General features: G+C 36.6%; 3 protein-coding genes across 3 annotated transcripts; all 3 read right to left on the bottom strand.

The window, feature by feature from the left end:
• Window positions 1-1824: 1824 nt before the first annotated feature.
• Window positions 1825-2610, bottom strand: LOC310936324 (high choriolytic enzyme 1-like; the record flags this gene model as incomplete). The annotated part of the gene is made up of 1 exon (XM_083900367.1): window positions 1825-2610. One exon carries the CDS (start codon window positions 2608-2610, stop codon window positions 1825-1827), a length of 786 nt encoding a protein of 261 aa, XP_083756493.1.
• Window positions 2611-5171: 2561 nt separating this feature from the next.
• On the bottom strand, window positions 5172-5957 carry LOC310936325 (high choriolytic enzyme 1-like; the record flags this gene model as incomplete). Its single annotated transcript, XM_083900368.1, has 1 exon — window positions 5172-5957. One exon carries the CDS (start codon window positions 5955-5957, stop codon window positions 5172-5174), a length of 786 nt encoding a protein of 261 aa, XP_083756494.1.
• A 2540-nt stretch (window positions 5958-8497) lies between these two features.
• Window positions 8498-9283, bottom strand: LOC310936590 (high choriolytic enzyme 1-like; the record flags this gene model as incomplete). Its single annotated transcript, XM_083900667.1, has 1 exon — window positions 8498-9283. One exon carries the CDS (start codon window positions 9281-9283, stop codon window positions 8498-8500), a length of 786 nt encoding a protein of 261 aa, XP_083756793.1.
• Between the last annotated feature and the right edge of the window lie 8483 nt (window positions 9284-17766).

Raw genomic sequence — 17766 nt, 5'->3', positions numbered from 1 at the left:
TGTTTTCATCAGCATGGGCTTAATCTGAATATTTTGGATAGGTGACCACCCATGGTGGTATGTAAAACACAGCTGACAACATGTGAAAGCCTTTGCAGAGGTCTGTGCTCTCTGAGAGCTCTTGTTATTGTTATGTTTCCGTGGTGTTACAGGCTTGATGTGTGTGTGTGTGTGTTCACTGGGCTTCAGGGTGGTGAGAAATTCCAGAGTTGCCAAACAAGAACTCTATTACACACGTCAGCAGCTCACTGTGTTGTACTGCTGTAACTCTTCTACCTGAAAAGTCTTCACTCACTGGCTTTTTGAACTTAAAAGCTTTTCTCTTCCATTATTAATACTCATCTCAACTGTCATTGTTGGAAGAGTGTTATTATTTTTTATAAAATGTAAGCATTTATTTATCTTACGTCGGCTTCCCTTTATATATATAAAAAAAGATGTCCAAATATATGTGTTCTCTTTTGTCATGGGTTGGAATGATGCAGTTCATCTGCTCTAAAGTTTGTGGTGCTGAAGAAATGAAAATGACAGCAGTGAAAAAACACGGGCTGAAAATCCTCGATCATAACCGTGAAATAAGAGAGCACAGAGTGCCAAGTTCACTCAACACTCACCCTGCAGCTTTTGGCTCCACAATATTCTTTAGACCAGTCAGGACAAATTCAATAGCATCTGAAGCAGCACAATCTATCAGACAAAGTGTGGACTCAGCAGGGTGAGCATCCATTTCTCATGGAGTCATTCAGAGTAGCCGTGGTGATTTAAGACCCACCACAGTACCTGCTGATGCAGTGCAAACCGATTGAAGACATTATTTTAGGATGCCTCATAATCACAAGGTCCACTGTAAGAAGAACGCACTTGTGCATTTATCCTGTAACAAACAGATAAATCGCCAAAACGCAGATGTAAATGATGTCAGCATTAATTCTGAATGCCAAAACCTAAGTCAGGCAGCCAAATGGGGGACTGTGTTCTTTGCAGCACTTGTACACACATTGTGTCATCTGATTGATTGTCTTTCACTTTTGTCCTGTTTGCTTTATTATTATTTTCTGCAAAAATACAACAACAACAGAATGAACCAATATTTTCCCAAAAGCTTGTACACTGTCACATTTAAGTGGCCTTGTTTACATCTACAGTAATAGCTCAAAGCGTCTGTGTTGTGTAGACGTGATAATATTGTGAGCAAAGCTGTGTGTGTTTTTTTTTTAACGGTTTCCTGTCAAGATGTTGATGTAAAGACTCAAGGTCATTCCACTCTTTACCGTATAGGAAAAGTCACATAATGATCAGCACAGCATACTGTTAACAACATGGTGTACACATGGGACATTGTAAAGAGCCGATCATGCTGATGATGGAACAGAATTAAAAAAAAAATTTTAAAACACATTTTCATCATCCAAATGTGTATAAAATAGTTTTCTCCAACATTTATTTACAGGTGGCCAAGTGATCCCATTGAGTCGTGGTATCTCATTTTAAAGATATCTGATCAGGACAACAACACGACACAGAGTATAAGTTATATTTTAATTATGGAGAATTAGATGCCATGTTTAAATATTAAGGATTCCTACCCATTTTTTATTTCTTTATGTTTTTACAAAAGTTGACTTCATATAAAAGTATTTTGTAATCGCAAACACACAGTCATAAAAAAGGACACAACAGCAGCCATGTTTTTTTTACCTTTATTATGGACATTTGACGCTTGTTCTGTAGTAAATTTGACCAGTGTTTATCATAGATTATAGTTGCTTTTTTATTAATGACAGGAAAAAAAGAACACAAATAGGACATTTAACATTAGCATTATTAGCAGCCATAGAGCGTGTTGATCCTGATGATGTCCCAGCGGGACATGCCCCGCCTCTGGCCGATCTGGACATTGGGGTTGGGGATGGGAGTGATCGTATCCTTCCCGTACTGGACAGTGAAGGCTGTTCTTCCATAGTGCATGATGGAGGAGTAGTCGTAGGGAGTGTTCAGGTTGTTGGTGTTGTGCTTGTAGAAGTTGTAGGCACTCTGTGGGTTAATGTACTCCCAGTTGATCCTGACATAGTTGTCACGGTCGCTCCTGGTCTGCTCATGCTGGAAGCCCAGAGCATGGTTGATCTCGTGCAGGATGACACCGTGGTAGACGCAGCCCTGTCTGTTCAGAGAGAGCACCTGTCTTCCTCCCACTCTGCCCAGAGCGGCGAAACATCCACCTTTGTTCTCGATGCTGATGTAGTCGTACTCGTTCTGACGGGGGACAAATCGGAGGCAGGTACTGCTGTGGTAGACCTTCATGGCAGAGTCAATCTTCTGCTTTTCCCAGCTGGTGAACTCACTGCTCACAGTGAATGGGATTGTTACCAGACCATTGTATCCTTTCTTCCACTGGCAGCTCTGATACCAGCATGTCATGGCGTTTCTGGTTTGGGGAGCGAGCAGGTCTCCTTCCAGCAGGATCTCATCTGTGGCGTTGTTGGAGGTCAGAATCCTGGTGGTGATGTCAACGTCGTCTGAGTCTTCATCTTCATTTCCTTCATCATGGAGAGGATGAGCCTGAGAGAGGCCGAGCAGGAGCAGCAACAGCAGGCTGACAGTGGGAGTCATCTTCAGGGTTGGTCTGGAGGCTGTGGATCTTCTGTGGAGAGACTCCTGATGATCTATGTTTGACTCAGTGCTGTCCAGAGTCTTTATACTCTTCTCTACAGGTGTGTCTGCAGGAGGATTATGGGCTGGGGTCCAAAATGTTAGGACTAAATAAATCTTTGGAGGGAGTTCTCCACAGACAAACCTACTGATTCAACATGTTTTGTTATCTTTGGTCAGGAGGTGGATGAACACGAGCTTACCAAGATTTCACCTCAAACACTTTACATGGTCTCCAACCAGTTAAACATGGTCTTATTTTTGAAGAAGCAAACTAAATGGAATAACTTATATATATATATCCTTGAGACGTCCTTTGTAACAAACTGCCCAATTGTAATAATGATCATTTACTGATGCTTATCATTGTTTCTCATTTTCACAACTAGAGTTTCTGTAGCATGCGAACAAATGGCAGCAAATTACATCCAAGACTGAGGGAAATGTAATGTGATTGGGAGATGCTAGTCAACATATGAGACTCATTTTTATTGTGACCAGAGTAGAGTACTAAATGAAAAGTGACATCAACGAAATCAAAAAGCATAATCACATCAAAACCATGAGTGTTAGAACTAAGATTTTGAGCATTTCATTATGTAGACTGAAATATGTCACATTGAAGAGAAATGTTTGATGTAATTGTGCTGTGGGAAACATCAGGAGATCACTGTTGTCCCTTAAAGACGGAACCATAAAGATTGATTTTTCTTTTAGGGACAATTCCGAGTGTTCTCTCAAAATCTAAGGTAAAGTTGTATTGTTGTTCATATATTTAAAACTGGGCCAAAGTATTGGACTAACCATCAAAGTGAGAGACCATCATTAGCATCATCAGAGATGTTCTGTCAGACTAACAAACACAAAAGGGCATTTAAGATCACTGCTGTTTTTGATTGTACATCCAGAAATCTCAAGGAAATGTCCAATAACTGATGAAAATCTGTATGTTGAAAGAATAATAGGTTCTCTGATTTTAATTTGTTGGGAATATTAGAGGCTCAGTTCTGAGACACAAAAGAACCATGAGACTGGTGCTGAAGCTCACTGGGATTTATTGTCACAAACACCACCAGTTTATACTAAATGTGTTATTCAGTGCAAGTTAAATCTGACTGATGTTACGCACATTTAATTTTTCATCCAAAACTGAAACATGTAAAAATGCTTTCTGTGTGGCTTAACAGCACATGGGAAATATTTTAGCTATGGTTCTGGACCATCAAAATTGTCCAAGAGAGATGAACTGCTTCTTATAGCCTCAGGCATCTTTATTCATTATTTTACTTCTTAAACCAGCTTCAATTTTAACAGTTACATACACATTTACATTGACACTGTAGCTTTGCATTAATTCCCACTTAAATATTAAATGTAATATTCAACCAGAATTTAGTTAAACCATTATATATAAAACATAAACCCAAATACATCAGTATGGCTGTTGACATAGTTGTATCACATTTTTTATCAAATAATATTTTACAAAATACTCTCTCTTGTGAGAAGCATCAAACACTCTCTTGTTACCCTGACACTTATTTGGCCTATGCTTTGGTTCAGCTCTGTAGCAAATGTGTAATGGTGACAGAAAAATAACCCCATCCATGTGTATATTGATCCCCATGAGCTTTGTTGTCATGATGTTACTCTGTTGACCACTGGGATGATGGTTTTCATAATGAGTTGAAAAAAACTGATGACTTGACTAATGACACGAAGGAACTCCAATATTCCATGTCCAAAACAATAAAGGGAATATGATTTATCTGGTAACCATTGTGTTTTTGTACATAGCGATGTTTGCTATGACACACAACAACACAGGGCCACAGTACTGTACACTATTAGCTTTGTAAACTATATCAAACACTAATCATTAGGGGAACGGACATTTTCTGTTGCATCTTTAAAGACAAACACCTTGCTTGTGTGTTATTTTCACATATTAAAGTAATTTGAAAAGACATTTTCAGCAAATTAATGTAATATTTCTTCAGATTTTTTTTTTATATTACATACCAAGTTAAAATTGGCTCCATGCCCCAACAATGCACAAACTGGTAGAGTTGATTAATTGATGGTCTGGTGGATGATGTATGTAACTGGTGTAATAGCATCACAATCAGCAAGTTATCGGCAACATTTTTTCCTAATGTTTGGATAAGTGAAAAGTGAATGAAAAATAGAAAAGATGATCACAACATGGATTTTTAAGTAGTAAAGCTTCATACCCAATTTGTTATTTATTCTTTACAAATGTTTAACAATTAATTGACCATCCTTCACTTTGGTGAAGATGACTTCATGCATATATAAAAGTATTTTGTAATCTCGAACACAGTCACTTAAAAAAGGACACAGCAGCATCCATGTTGTTTTACCTTTATTATGGACATTTGAGGCTTGTTGGGGTTATATGTTCTGTAGTAAATTTGACCAGTGTTTATCATAGATTATAGTTGCTTTTTTATTAATGACAGGAAAAATGAACACAAACAGGACATTTAACATTAGCATTATTAGCAGCCATAGAGCGTGTTGATCCTGATGATGTCCCAGCGGGACATGCCCCGTCTCTGGCCGATCTGGACATTGGGGTTGGGGATGGGAGTGATCGTATCCTTCCCGTACTGGACAGTGAAGGCTGTTCTTCCATAGTGCATGATGGAGGAGTAGTCGTAGGGAGTGTTCAGGTTGTTGGTGTTGTGCTTGTAGAAGTTGTAGGCACTCTGTGGGTTAATGTACTCCCAGTTGATCCTGACATAGTTGTCACGGTCGCTCCTGGTCTGCTCATGCTGGAAGCCCAGAGCATGGTTGATCTCGTGCAGGATGACACCGTGGTAGACGCAGCCCTGTCTGTTCAGAGAGAGCACCTGTCTTCCTCCCACTCTGCCCAGAGCGGCGAAACATCCACCTTTGTTCTCGATGCTGATGTAGTCGTACTCGTTCTGACGGGGGACAAAGCGGAGGCAGGTACTGCTGTGGTAGACCTTCATGGCAGAGTCAATCTTCTGCTTTTCCCAGCTGGTGAACTCATTGCTCACAGTGAATGGGATTGTTACCAGACCATTGTATCCTTTCTTCCACTGGCAGCTCTTATACCAACACGTCATGGCGTTTCTGGTTTGGGGAGCGAGCAGGTCTCCTTCCAGCAGGATCTCATCTGTGGCGTTGTTGGAGGTCAGAATCCTGGTGGTGATGTCAATGTCGTCTGAGTCTTCATCTTCATTTCCTTCATCATGGAGAGGATGAGCCTGAGAGAGGCCGAGCAGGAGCAGCAACAGCAGGCTGACAGTGGGAGTCATCTTCAGGGTTGGTCTGGAGGCTGTGGAGCTTCTGTGGAGAGACTCCTGATGATCTATGTTTGACTCAGTGCTGTCCAGAGTCTTTATACTCTTCTCTACAGGTGTGTCTGCAGGAGGATTATGGGCTGGGGTCCACTCTGTTAGGACTAAATAAATCTTTGGAGGGAGGACTCCACAGACAAACCTACTGATTCAACATGTTTTGTTATCTTTGGTCAGGAGGTGGATGAACACGAGCTTACCAAGATTTCACCTCAAACACTTTACATGGTCTTCAACCAGTTAAACATGGTCTTATTTTTGAAGAAGCAAACTAAATGGAATAACATATATATATATATCCTTGAGACGTCCTTTGTAACAAACTGCCCAATTGTCATAATGATCATATACTGATGCTTATCATTGTTTCTCATTTTCACAACTAGAGTTTATGTAGCATGGGAACAAATGGCAGCAAATTACATCCAAGACTGAGGAAAATGTAATGTGATTGGGAGATGCTAGTCAACATATGAGACTCATTTTTATTGTGACCAGAGTAGAGTACTAAATGAAAAGTGACATCAACGAAATCAAAAAGCATAATCATATCAGAACCATGAGTGTTAGAACTAAGATGTTGACCATTTCATTATGTAGACTGAAATATGTCACATTTGAAGGAAAATGTTTGATGTAATTGTGCTGTGGGAAACATCAGGAGATCACTGTTGTCTCAAAAAGACGAAACCATAAAGATTGATTTGTCTTTTTGGGACAATTCCGAAGGGTTCTCTCAAAATGTATGGTAAAGTTGCATTGGCCAAAGTCTTGGACTAACCATCAAAGTGAGAGACCATCATTAGCATCATCAGAGATGTTCTGTCAGACTAACAAACACAAAAGGGCATTTAAGATCACTGCTGTTTTGATTGTACATCCAGAAATCTCAAGGAAATGTCCAATCACTGATGAAAATCTGTATGTTGAAAGAATAATAGGTTCTCTGATTTTAATTTGTTGGGAATATTAGAGGCTCAGTTCTGAGACACAAAAGAACCATGAGACTGGTGCTGACGCTCACTGGGATTTATCGTCACAAACACCACCAGTTTATACTAAATGTGTTATTCAGTGCAAGTTAAATCTGACTGATGTTACGCACATTTAATTTTTCATCCAAAACCGAAATGTGTAAACAATGCTTTCTGTGTGGCTTAACAGCACATGGGAAACCTTTTAGCTATGGTTCTGGACCATCAAAAATTGTTCAAGAGAGATGAACTGCTTCTTATAGCCTCAGGCATCTTTATTCATTATTACACTTCTTAAACCAGCTTCAATTTTAACAGTTACATACACATTTACATAGACACTGTAGCTTTGCATTTATTCCCACTTAAATATTCAATTTAATATTCAACCAGAATTTAGTTAAACCATTATATATAAAACCTAAACCCAAATACATCAGTATGGCTGTTGACATCTTTATATCACATTTTTTATCAAATAATATTTTACAAAATACTCTCTCTTGTGAGAAGCATCAAACACTCTCAGGTTACCCTGACACTTATTTGGCCTATGCTTTGGTTCAGCTCTGTAGCACATGTGTAATGGTGACAGAAAAATAACCCCATCCATGTGTATATTGATCCCCATGAGCGTTGTTGTCATGATGTTACTCTGTTGACCACTGGGATGATGGTTTTCATAATGAGTTGAAAAAAACTGATGACTTGATTAATGACACGAAGGAACTCCAATATTCCATGTCCAAAACAATAAAGGGAACATGATTTATCTGGTAACCATTGTGTTTTTGTACACAGGGATGTTTGCTATGACACACAACAACACAGGGCCACAGTACTGTACAGTATTAGCTTTGTAAACTATATCAAACACTAATCATTAGGGGAACGGAAGTTTTCTGTTGCCTCTTTAAAGACAAACACCTTGCTTGTGTGTTATTTTCACCTATTAAAGTAATTTGAAAAGACATTTTCAGCAAATGAATGTAATATTTCTTCAGATTTTTTTTTTATATTACATACCGTTAAAATTGGCTCCATGCCCCAACAATGCACAAACTGGTAGAGTTGATTAATTGATGGTCTGGTGGATGATGTATGTAACTGGTGTAATAGCATCACAATCAGCAAGTTATCGGCAACATTTTTTCCTAATGTTTGGATAACTGAAAAGTGAATGAGAAATAGAAAAGATGATCACAACATGGATTTTTAAGTAGTAAAGCTTCATACCCAATTTGTTATTTATTCTTTACAAATGTTTAACAATTAATTGACCATCCTTCACTTTGGAGAAGATGACTTCATGCATATATAAAAGTATTTTGTAATCTTGAACACAGTCACTTAAAAAAGGACACAACAGCAGCCATGTTGTTTTACCTTTATTATGGACATTTGAGGCTTGTTGGGGTTATATGTTCTGTAGTAAATTTGACCAGTGTTAATCATAGATTATAGTTGCTTTTATATTAATGACAGGAAAAATGAACACAAACAGGACATTTAACATTAGCATTATTAGCAGCCATAGAGCGTGTTGATCCTGATGATGTCCCAGCGGGACATGCCCCGCCTCTGGCCGATCTGGACATTGGGGTTGGGGATGGGAGTGATCGTATCCTTCCCGTACTGGACAGTGAAGGCTGTTCTTCCATAGTGCATGATGGAGGAGTAGTCGTAGGGAGTGTTCAGGTTGTTGGTGTTGTGCTTGTAGAAGTTGTAGGCACTCTGTGGGTTAATGTACTCCCAGTTGATCCTGACATAGTTGTCACGGTCGCTCCTGGTCTGCTCATGCTGGAAGCCCAGAGCATGGTTGATCTCGTGCAGGATGACACCGTGGTAGACGCAGCCCTGTCTGTTCAGAGAGAGCACCTGTCTTCCTCCCACTCTGCCCAGAGCGGCGAAACATCCACCTTTGTTCTCGATGCTGATGTAGTCGTACTCGTTCTGACGGGGGACAAAGCGGAGGCAGGTACTGCTGTGGTAGACCTTCATGGCAGAGTCAATCTTCTGCTTTTCCCAGCTGGTGAACTCACTGCTCACAGTGAATGGGATTGTTACCAGACCATTGTATCCTTTCTTCCACTGGCAGCTCTGATACCAGCACGTCATGGCGTTTCTGGTTTGGGGAGCGAGCAGGTCTCCTTCCAGCAGGATCTCATCTGTGGCGTTGTTGGAGGTCAGAATCCTGGTGGTGATGTCAACGTCGTCTGAGTCTTCATCTTCATTTCCTTCATCATGGAGAGGATGAGCCTGAGAGAGGCCGAGCAGGAGCAGCAACAGCAGGCTGACAGTGGGAGTCATCTTCAGGTTTGGTCTGGAGGCTGTGGAGCTTCTGTGGAGAGACTCCTGATGATCTATGTTTGACTCAGTGCTGTCCAGAGTCTTTATACTCTTCTCTACAGGTGTGTCTGCAGGAGGATTATGGGCTGGGGTCCACTCTGTTAGGACTAAATAAATCCTTAGAGGGAGGGCACCGCAGACAAATCTTCTTTTTAAACATGGCATATAATCCTATACTCTATCCCAGGGGTCTGCAACCTTTAGGATGAAAAGAGCCATTTTGTCGTCTCTTCACCCAAATAAAATTCATTTGGAGCCACAAAAAACACACAAGATGGAGATAATAACACATATAAAGTTTATTATACAGACAAACTATACACAATAGTAATAGTCTCTTTCATTTATGACATTTAAGAACTACAACATGTTCAGTTTATACCCAACCTCTTGAACCCGGAGACCTGGTTCTTCCATTGTTTCATTGTTTGTGGCAAACTAAAGAAATTAAAATGAACCCACTTTGAAATAAATGAAGCAAATATTTGGATTGTATGTTGTTCATGCTCGAGAAAAAGGCATGTGGATCCAAAGATGGACAGGACGCATCCAAACATGTACCGAATATTGAATTTTACGTCCACATTGGATGTGATGCACAAGATATTAAAACACTTTTATTTGTCGCCTTGATCTCTAAAGCTACAAGGAGCCACTGCAGAGTGGCTGAAGAGCCACATGTGGCTCTAGAGCCGCAGGTTGCAGACCCCTGGTATAGTATGACGTTTTTGTCAAGTTTTGGACCAAAAAAATGGTCAGATTTTGGACGACATAGTATAGTATGTCGTTTTTGTCAAATTTTGGTCCAAAATGTTTTTTCTCCAAAAATTGTCACATTTTGGAGACATAGTATAGTATGACATACTACATAGTATAGCATAACGTTTTTGTCAACTTTTGGACCAAAAAAATGGTTTTCAAAAAAATGGTCAGAGTTTGGACGACATAGTATAGTATGTCGTTTTTGTCCAATTTTGGACCAAAATTTTTTTCTCCAAAAATGGTCACATTTTGGAGACATAGTATAGTATGACATACTACATAGTATAGTATGACGTTTTTGTCAAGTTTTGGACCAAAAAACTGGTTTTCAAAAAAATTGTCAGATTTTGGACGACATAGTATAGTATGTCGTTTTTGTCAAATTTTGGTCCAAAATTTTTTTCTCCAAAAATCGTCACATTTTGGAGACATAGTATAGTATGACATACTACATAGTATAGTATGACGTTTTTGTCAACTTTTGGACCAAAAAAATGGTTTTCAAAAAATTGGTCAGAGTTTGGACGACATAGTATAGTATGTCGTTTTTGTCCAATTTCGGACCAAAATTTTTTTCTCCAAAAATGGTCACATTTTGGAGACATAGTATAGTATGACATACTACATAGTATAGTATGATGTTTTTGTCAAGTTTTGGACCAAAAAACTGGTTTTCAAAAAAATTGTCAGATTTTGGACGACATAGTATAGTATGTGGTTTTTTTCAAATTTTGGACCAAAAATTTTTTCTCCAAAAATGGTCACATTTTGAAGACATAGTGTAGTATGACGTTCTACATAGTATAGTATGACGTTTTTGTCAAGTTTTGAACCAAAAAAATGGTTTTCAAAAAAATGGTCAGATTTTGGACAACATAGTATAATACAGGGGTCTGCAACCTTTAGGATGAAAAGAGCCATTTTGTCGTCTCTCCACCCAAATAAAATTCATTTGGAGCCACAAAAAACACACAAGATGGAGATAATAACACATATAAAGTTTATTATACAGACAAACTATACACAATAGTAATAGTCTCTTTCATTTATGACATACATAGTATAGTATGTCGTTTTTGTCAAATTTTGGTCTAAAATTTTTTACTCCAAAAATGGTCACATTTTGGAGACATAGTATAGTATGACATACTACATAGTATAGTATGACGTTTTTGTCAAGTTTTGTACCAAAAAAATGGTTTTCAAAAAAATGGTCAGATTTTGGACGACATAGTATAGTATGTCGTTTTTGTCCAATTTTGGTCCAAAAATTTTTCCTCCAAAAATGGTCACATTTTGGAGACATAGTATAGTATGACATACTACATAGTATAGTATGACGTTTTTGTCAAGTTTTGGACCAAAAAAATGGTTTTCAAAAAAATGGTCAGATTTTGGACGACATAGTATAGTATGTCGTTTTTGTCAAATTTTGGTCTAAAATTTTTTCCTCCAAAAATGGTCACATTTTGGAGACATAGTATAGTATGACATACTACATAGTATAGTATGACGTTTTTGTCAAGTTTTGGACCAAACAATGGTTTTCAAAAAAATGGTCAGAGTTTGGACGACATAGTATAGTATGTCGTTTTTGTCAAATTTTGGACCAAACTTTTTTTTCTCCAAAAATGGTCACGTTTTGGAGACATAGTATAGTATGACGTACTACATAGTATAGCATGACGTTTTTGTCAACTTTGGACCAAAAAAATGGTTTTCAAAAAAATGGTCAGATTTTGGACGACATAGTTTAGCATGTCGTTTTTGTCAAATTTTGGTCCAAAATTTTTTACTCCAAAAATGGTCACATTTTGGAGACATAGTATAGTATGACATACTACATAGTATAGTATGACGTTTTTGTCAAGTTTTGGACCAAAGAAATGGTTTTCAAAAAAATGGTCAGAGTTTGGACGACATAGTATAGTATGTCGTTTTTGTCCAATTTTGGTCCAATATATTTTCCTCCAAAAATGGTCACATTTTGGAGACATAGTATAGTATGAAGTACTACATAGTATAGTATAACGTTTTTGTCAACTTTGGACCAAAAAAATGGTTTTCAAAAAAATGGTCAGATTTTGGACGACATAGTATAGTATGTCGTTTTTGTCCAATTTTGGTCCAAAATTTTTTCCTCCAAAAATGGTCACATTTTGGAGACATAGTATAGTATGACGTTCTACATAGTATAGTATGACGTTTTTGTCAAGTTTTGAACCAAAAAAATGGTTTTCAAAAAAATGGTCAGACTTTGGACAACATAGTATAGTACAGGGGTCTGCAACCTTTAGGATGAAAAGAGCCATTTTGTCGTCTCTCCACCCAAATAAAATTCATTTGGAGCCACAAAAAACACACAAGATGGAGATAATAACACATATAAAGTTTATTATACAGACAAACTATACACAATAGTAATAGTCTCTTTCATTTATGACATACATAGTATAGTATGTCGTTTTTGTCAAATTTTGGTCTAAAATTTTTTTCTCCAAAAATGGTCACATTTTGGAGACATAGTATAGTATGACGTACTACATAGTATAGTATGACGTTTTTGTCAAGTTTTGAACCAAAAAAATGGTTTTCAGAAAAATGGTCAGAGTTTGGACGACATAGTATAGTATGTCGTTTTTGTCCAATTTTGGTCCAAAATTTTTTCCTCCAAAAATGGTCACATTTTGGAGACATAGTATAGTATGACATACTACATAGTATAGTTTGACGTTTTTGTCAAGTTTTGAACCAAAAAAATCGTTTTCAAAAAAATGGTCAGTTTTGGACGACATAGTATAGTATGTCGTTTTTGTCAAATTTTGGTCCAAAATTTTTTCCTCCAAAAATGGTCACATTTTGGAGACATAGTATAGTATGACGTACTACATAGTATAGTATGGCGTTTTTGTCAAGTTTTGGACCAAGAAAATGGTTTTCAAAAAAATGGTCAGAGTTTGGACGACATAGTATAGTATGTCGTTTTTGTCCAATTTTGGTCAAAAAATTTTTCCTCCAAAAATGGTCACATTTTGGAGACATAGTATAGTATGACGTACTACATAGTATAGTATAACGTTTTTGTCAAGTTTTGGACCAAACAATGGTTTTCAAAAAAATGGTCAGAGTTTGGACGACATAGTATAGTATGTCGTTTTTGTCAAATTTTGGACCAAATTTTTTTTCTCCAAAAATGGTCACGTTTTGGAGACATAGTATAGTATGACGTACTACATAGTATAGCATGACGTTTTTGTCAACTTTGGACCAAAAAAATGGTTTTCAAAAAAATGGTCAGATTTTGGACGACATAGTATAGTATGTCGTTTTTGTCAAATTTTGGTCCAAATTTTTTTACTCCAAAAATGGTCACATTTTGGAGACATAGTATAGTATGACATACTACATAGTATAGTATGACGTTTTTGTCAAGTTTTGGACCAAAGAAATGGTTTTCAAAAAAATGGTCAGAGTTTGGACGACATAGTATAGTATGTCGTTTTTGTCCAATTTTGGTCCAATATTTTTTCCTCCAAAAATGGTCACATTTTGGAGACATAGTATAGTATGAAGTACTACATAGTATAGTATAACGTTTTTGTCAACTTTGGACCAAAAAAATAGTTTTCAAAAAAATGGTCAGATTTTGGACGACATAGTATAGTATGTCGTTTTTGTCCAATTTTGGTCCAAAATTTTTTCCTCCAAAAATGGTCACATTTTGGAGACATAGTATAGTATGACATACTACATAGTATAGTATGACGTTTTTGTCAAGTTTTGGACCAAAAAAATGGTTTTCAAAAAAATGGTCAGACTTTGGACAACATAGTATAGTACAGGGGTCTGCAACCTTTAGGATGAAAAGAGCCATTTTGTCGTCTCTCTACCCAAATAAAATTCATTTGGAGCCACAAAAAACACACAAGATGGAGATAATAACACATAAAGTTTATTATACAGACAAACTATACACAATAGTAATAGTCTCTTTCATTTATGACATTTAAGAACTACAACATGTTCAGTTTATACCCAACCTCTTGAACCCGTAGACCTGGTTCTTCCATTGTTTCATTGTTTGTGGCAAACTAAAGAAATTAAAATGAACCCACTTTGAAATAAATGAAGCAAATATTTGGATTGTATGTTGTTCATGCTCGAGAAAAAGGCATGTGGATCCAAAGATGGACAGGACGCATCCAAACATGTACCGAATATTGAATTTTACGTCGACGTTGGATGTGATGCACAAGATATAAAAACACTTTTATTTATCGCCTTGATCTCTAAAGCTATAAGGAGCCACTGCAGAGTGGCTGAAGAGCCACATGTGGCTCTAGAGCCGCAGGTTGCAGACCCCTGGTATAGTATGTCGTTTTTGTCAAATTTTGGTCCAAAATTTTTTCCTCCAAAAATGGTCACATTTTGGAGACATAGTATAGTATGACATACTACATAGTATAGTATGACGTTTTTGTCAAGTTTTGGACCAAAAAAATGGTTTTCAAAAAAATGGTCAGATTTTGGACGACATAGTATAATATGTTGTTTTTGTCCAATTTTGGTCCAAAATTTTTTTCTCCAAAAATGGTCAAATTTTGGAGACATAGTATAGTATGACATACTACATAGTATAGTATGACGTGTTTGTCAAGTTTTGGACCAAAAAAATGGTTTTCAAAAAAATGGTCAGTTTTGGACGACATAGTATACTATGTCGTTTTTGTCAAATTTTGGTCCAAAAAGTTTTTTTCTCCAAAAATGGTCACATTTTGGAGACATAGTATAGTATGACGTACTACATAGTATAGTATGACGTTTTTGTCAAGTTTTGGACCAAAAAAATGGTTTTCAAAAAAATGGTCAGAGTTTGGACGACATAGTATAGTACGTCGTTTTTGTCCAATTTTGGTCCAATATTTTTTCCTCCAAAAATGGTCACATTTTGGAGACATAGTATAGTATGAAGTACTACATAGTATAGTATAACGTTTTTGTCAAGTTTTGGACCAAAAAATGGTTTTCAAAAAAATGGTCAGATTTTGGACGACATAGTATAGTATGTCGTTTTTGTCAAATTTTGGTCCAAAATTTTTTCCTCCAAAAATGGTCACATTTTGGAGACATAGTATAGTATGACATACTACATGGTATAGTATGATGTTTTTGTCAAGTTTTGGACCAAAAAAATGGTTTTCAAAAAAATTGTCAGAGTTTGGACGACATAGTATAGTACAGGGGTCTGCAACCTGCGGCTCTAGAGCCACATGTGGCTCTTCAGCCACTCTGCAGTGGCTCCTTATAGCTTTAGAGATCAAGGCGATAAATAAAAGTGGTTTAATATCTTGTGCATCACATCCAACGTCGACGTAAAATTCAATATTCGGTACATGTTTGGATGCGTCCTGTCCATCTTTGGATCCACATGCCTTTTTCTCGAGCATGAACAACATACAATCCAAATATTTGCTTCATTTATTTCAAAGTGGGTTCATTTTAATTTCTTTAGTTTGCCACAAACAATGAAACAATGGAAGAACCAGGTCTACGGGTTCAAGAGGTTGGGTATAAACTGAACATGTTGTAGTTCTTAAATGTCATAAATGAAAGAGACTATTACTATTGTGTATAGTTTGTCTGTATAATAAACTTTATATGTGTTATTATCTCCATCTTGTGTGTTTTTTGTGGCTCCAAATGAATTTTATTTGGGTGGAGAGACGACAAAATGGCTCTTTTCATCCTAAAGGTTGCAGACCCCTGTACTATACTATGTTGTCCAAAGTCTGACCATTTTTTTGAAAACCATTTTTTTGGTTCAAAACTTGACAAAAACGTCATACTATACTATGTAGAACGTCATACTATACTATGTCTCCAAAATGTGACCATTTTTGGAGGAAAAAATTTTGGACCAAAATTGGACAAAAACGACATACTATATACTATGTCGTCCAAAATCTGACCATTTTTTTGAAAACCATTTTTTTGGTCCAAAGTTGACAAAAACGTTATACTATACTATGTAGTACTTCATACTATACTATGTCTCCAAAATGTGACCATTTTTGGAGGAAAATATATTGGACCAAAATTGGACAAAAACGACATACTATACTATGTCGTCCAAACTCTGACCATTTTTTTGAAAACCATGTTTTTGGTTCAAAACTTGACAAAAACGTCATACTATACTATGTAGAACGTCATACTACACTATGTCTTCAAAATGTGACCATTTTTGGAGAAAAAATTTTTGGTCCAAAATTTGAAAAAAACCACATACTATACTATGTCGTCCAAAATCTGACAATTTTTTTGAAAACCAGTTTTTTGGTCCAAAACTTGACAAAAACATCATACTATACTATGTAGTATGTCATACTATACTATGTCTCCAAAATGTGACCATTTTTGGAGAAAAAAATTTTGGTCCGAAATTGGACAAAAACGACATACTATACTATGTCGTCCAAACTCTGACCAATTTTTTGAAAACCATTTTTTTGGTCCAAAAGTTGACAAAAACGTCATACTATACTATGTAGTATGTCATACTATACTATGTCTCCAAAATGTGACCATTTTTGGAGGAAAAAATATTGGACCAAAATTGGACAAAAACGACATACTATACTATGTCGTCCAAACTCTGACCATTTTTTTGAAAACCATTTCTTTGGTCCAAAACTTGACAAAAACGTCATACTATACTATGTAGTATGTCATACTATACTATGTCTCCAAAATGTGACCATTTTTGGAGTAAAAAAATTTGGACCAAAATTTGACAAAAACGACATACTATACTATGTCGTCCAAAATCTGACCATTTTTTTGAAAACCATTTTTTTGGTCCAAAGTTGACAAAAACGTCATGCTATACTATGTAGTACGTCATACTATACTATGTCTCCAAAACGTGACCATTTTTGGAGAAAAAAAATTTGGTCCAAAATTTGACAAAAACGACATACTATACTATGTCGTCCAAACTCTGACCATTTTTTTGAAAACCATTGTTTGGTCCAAAACTTGACAAAAACGTTATACTATACTATGTAGTACGTCATACTATACTATGTCTCCAAAATGTGACCATTTTTGGAGGAAAATTTTTTTGACCAAAATTGGACAAAAACGACATACTATACTATGTCGTCCAAACTCTGACCATTTTTTTGAAAACCATTTTCTTGGTCCAAAACTTGACAAAAACGCCATACTATACTATGTAGTACGTCATACTATACTATGTCTCCAAAATGTGACCATTTTTGGAGGAAAAAATTTTGGACCAAAATTTGACAAAAACGACATACTATACTATGTCGTCCAAAACTGACCATTTTTTTGAAAACGATTTTTTTGGTTCAAAACTTGACAAAAACGTCAAACTATACTATGTAGTATGTCATACTATACTATGTCTCCAAAATGTGACCATTTTTGGAGGAAAAAATTTTGGACCAAAATTGGACAAAAACGACATACTATACTATGTCGTCCAAACTCTGACCATTTTTCTGAAAACCATTTTTTTGGTTCAAAACTTGACAAAAACGTCATACTATACTATGTAGTACGTCATACTATACTATGTCTCCAAAATGTGACCATTTTTGGAGAAAAAAATTTTAGACCAAAATTTGACAAAAACGACATACTATACTATGTAT

This window comes from Microchirus variegatus (assembly GCF_963457635.1).
Source record: "Microchirus variegatus genome assembly, chromosome: 14".
NCBI classification, from domain to species: Eukaryota; Metazoa; Chordata; class Actinopteri; order Pleuronectiformes; family Soleidae; genus Microchirus; species Microchirus variegatus.
Note: the sequence above shows the minus strand (reverse complement) of the source record. Positions and strands in the feature narration are given on the sequence as shown.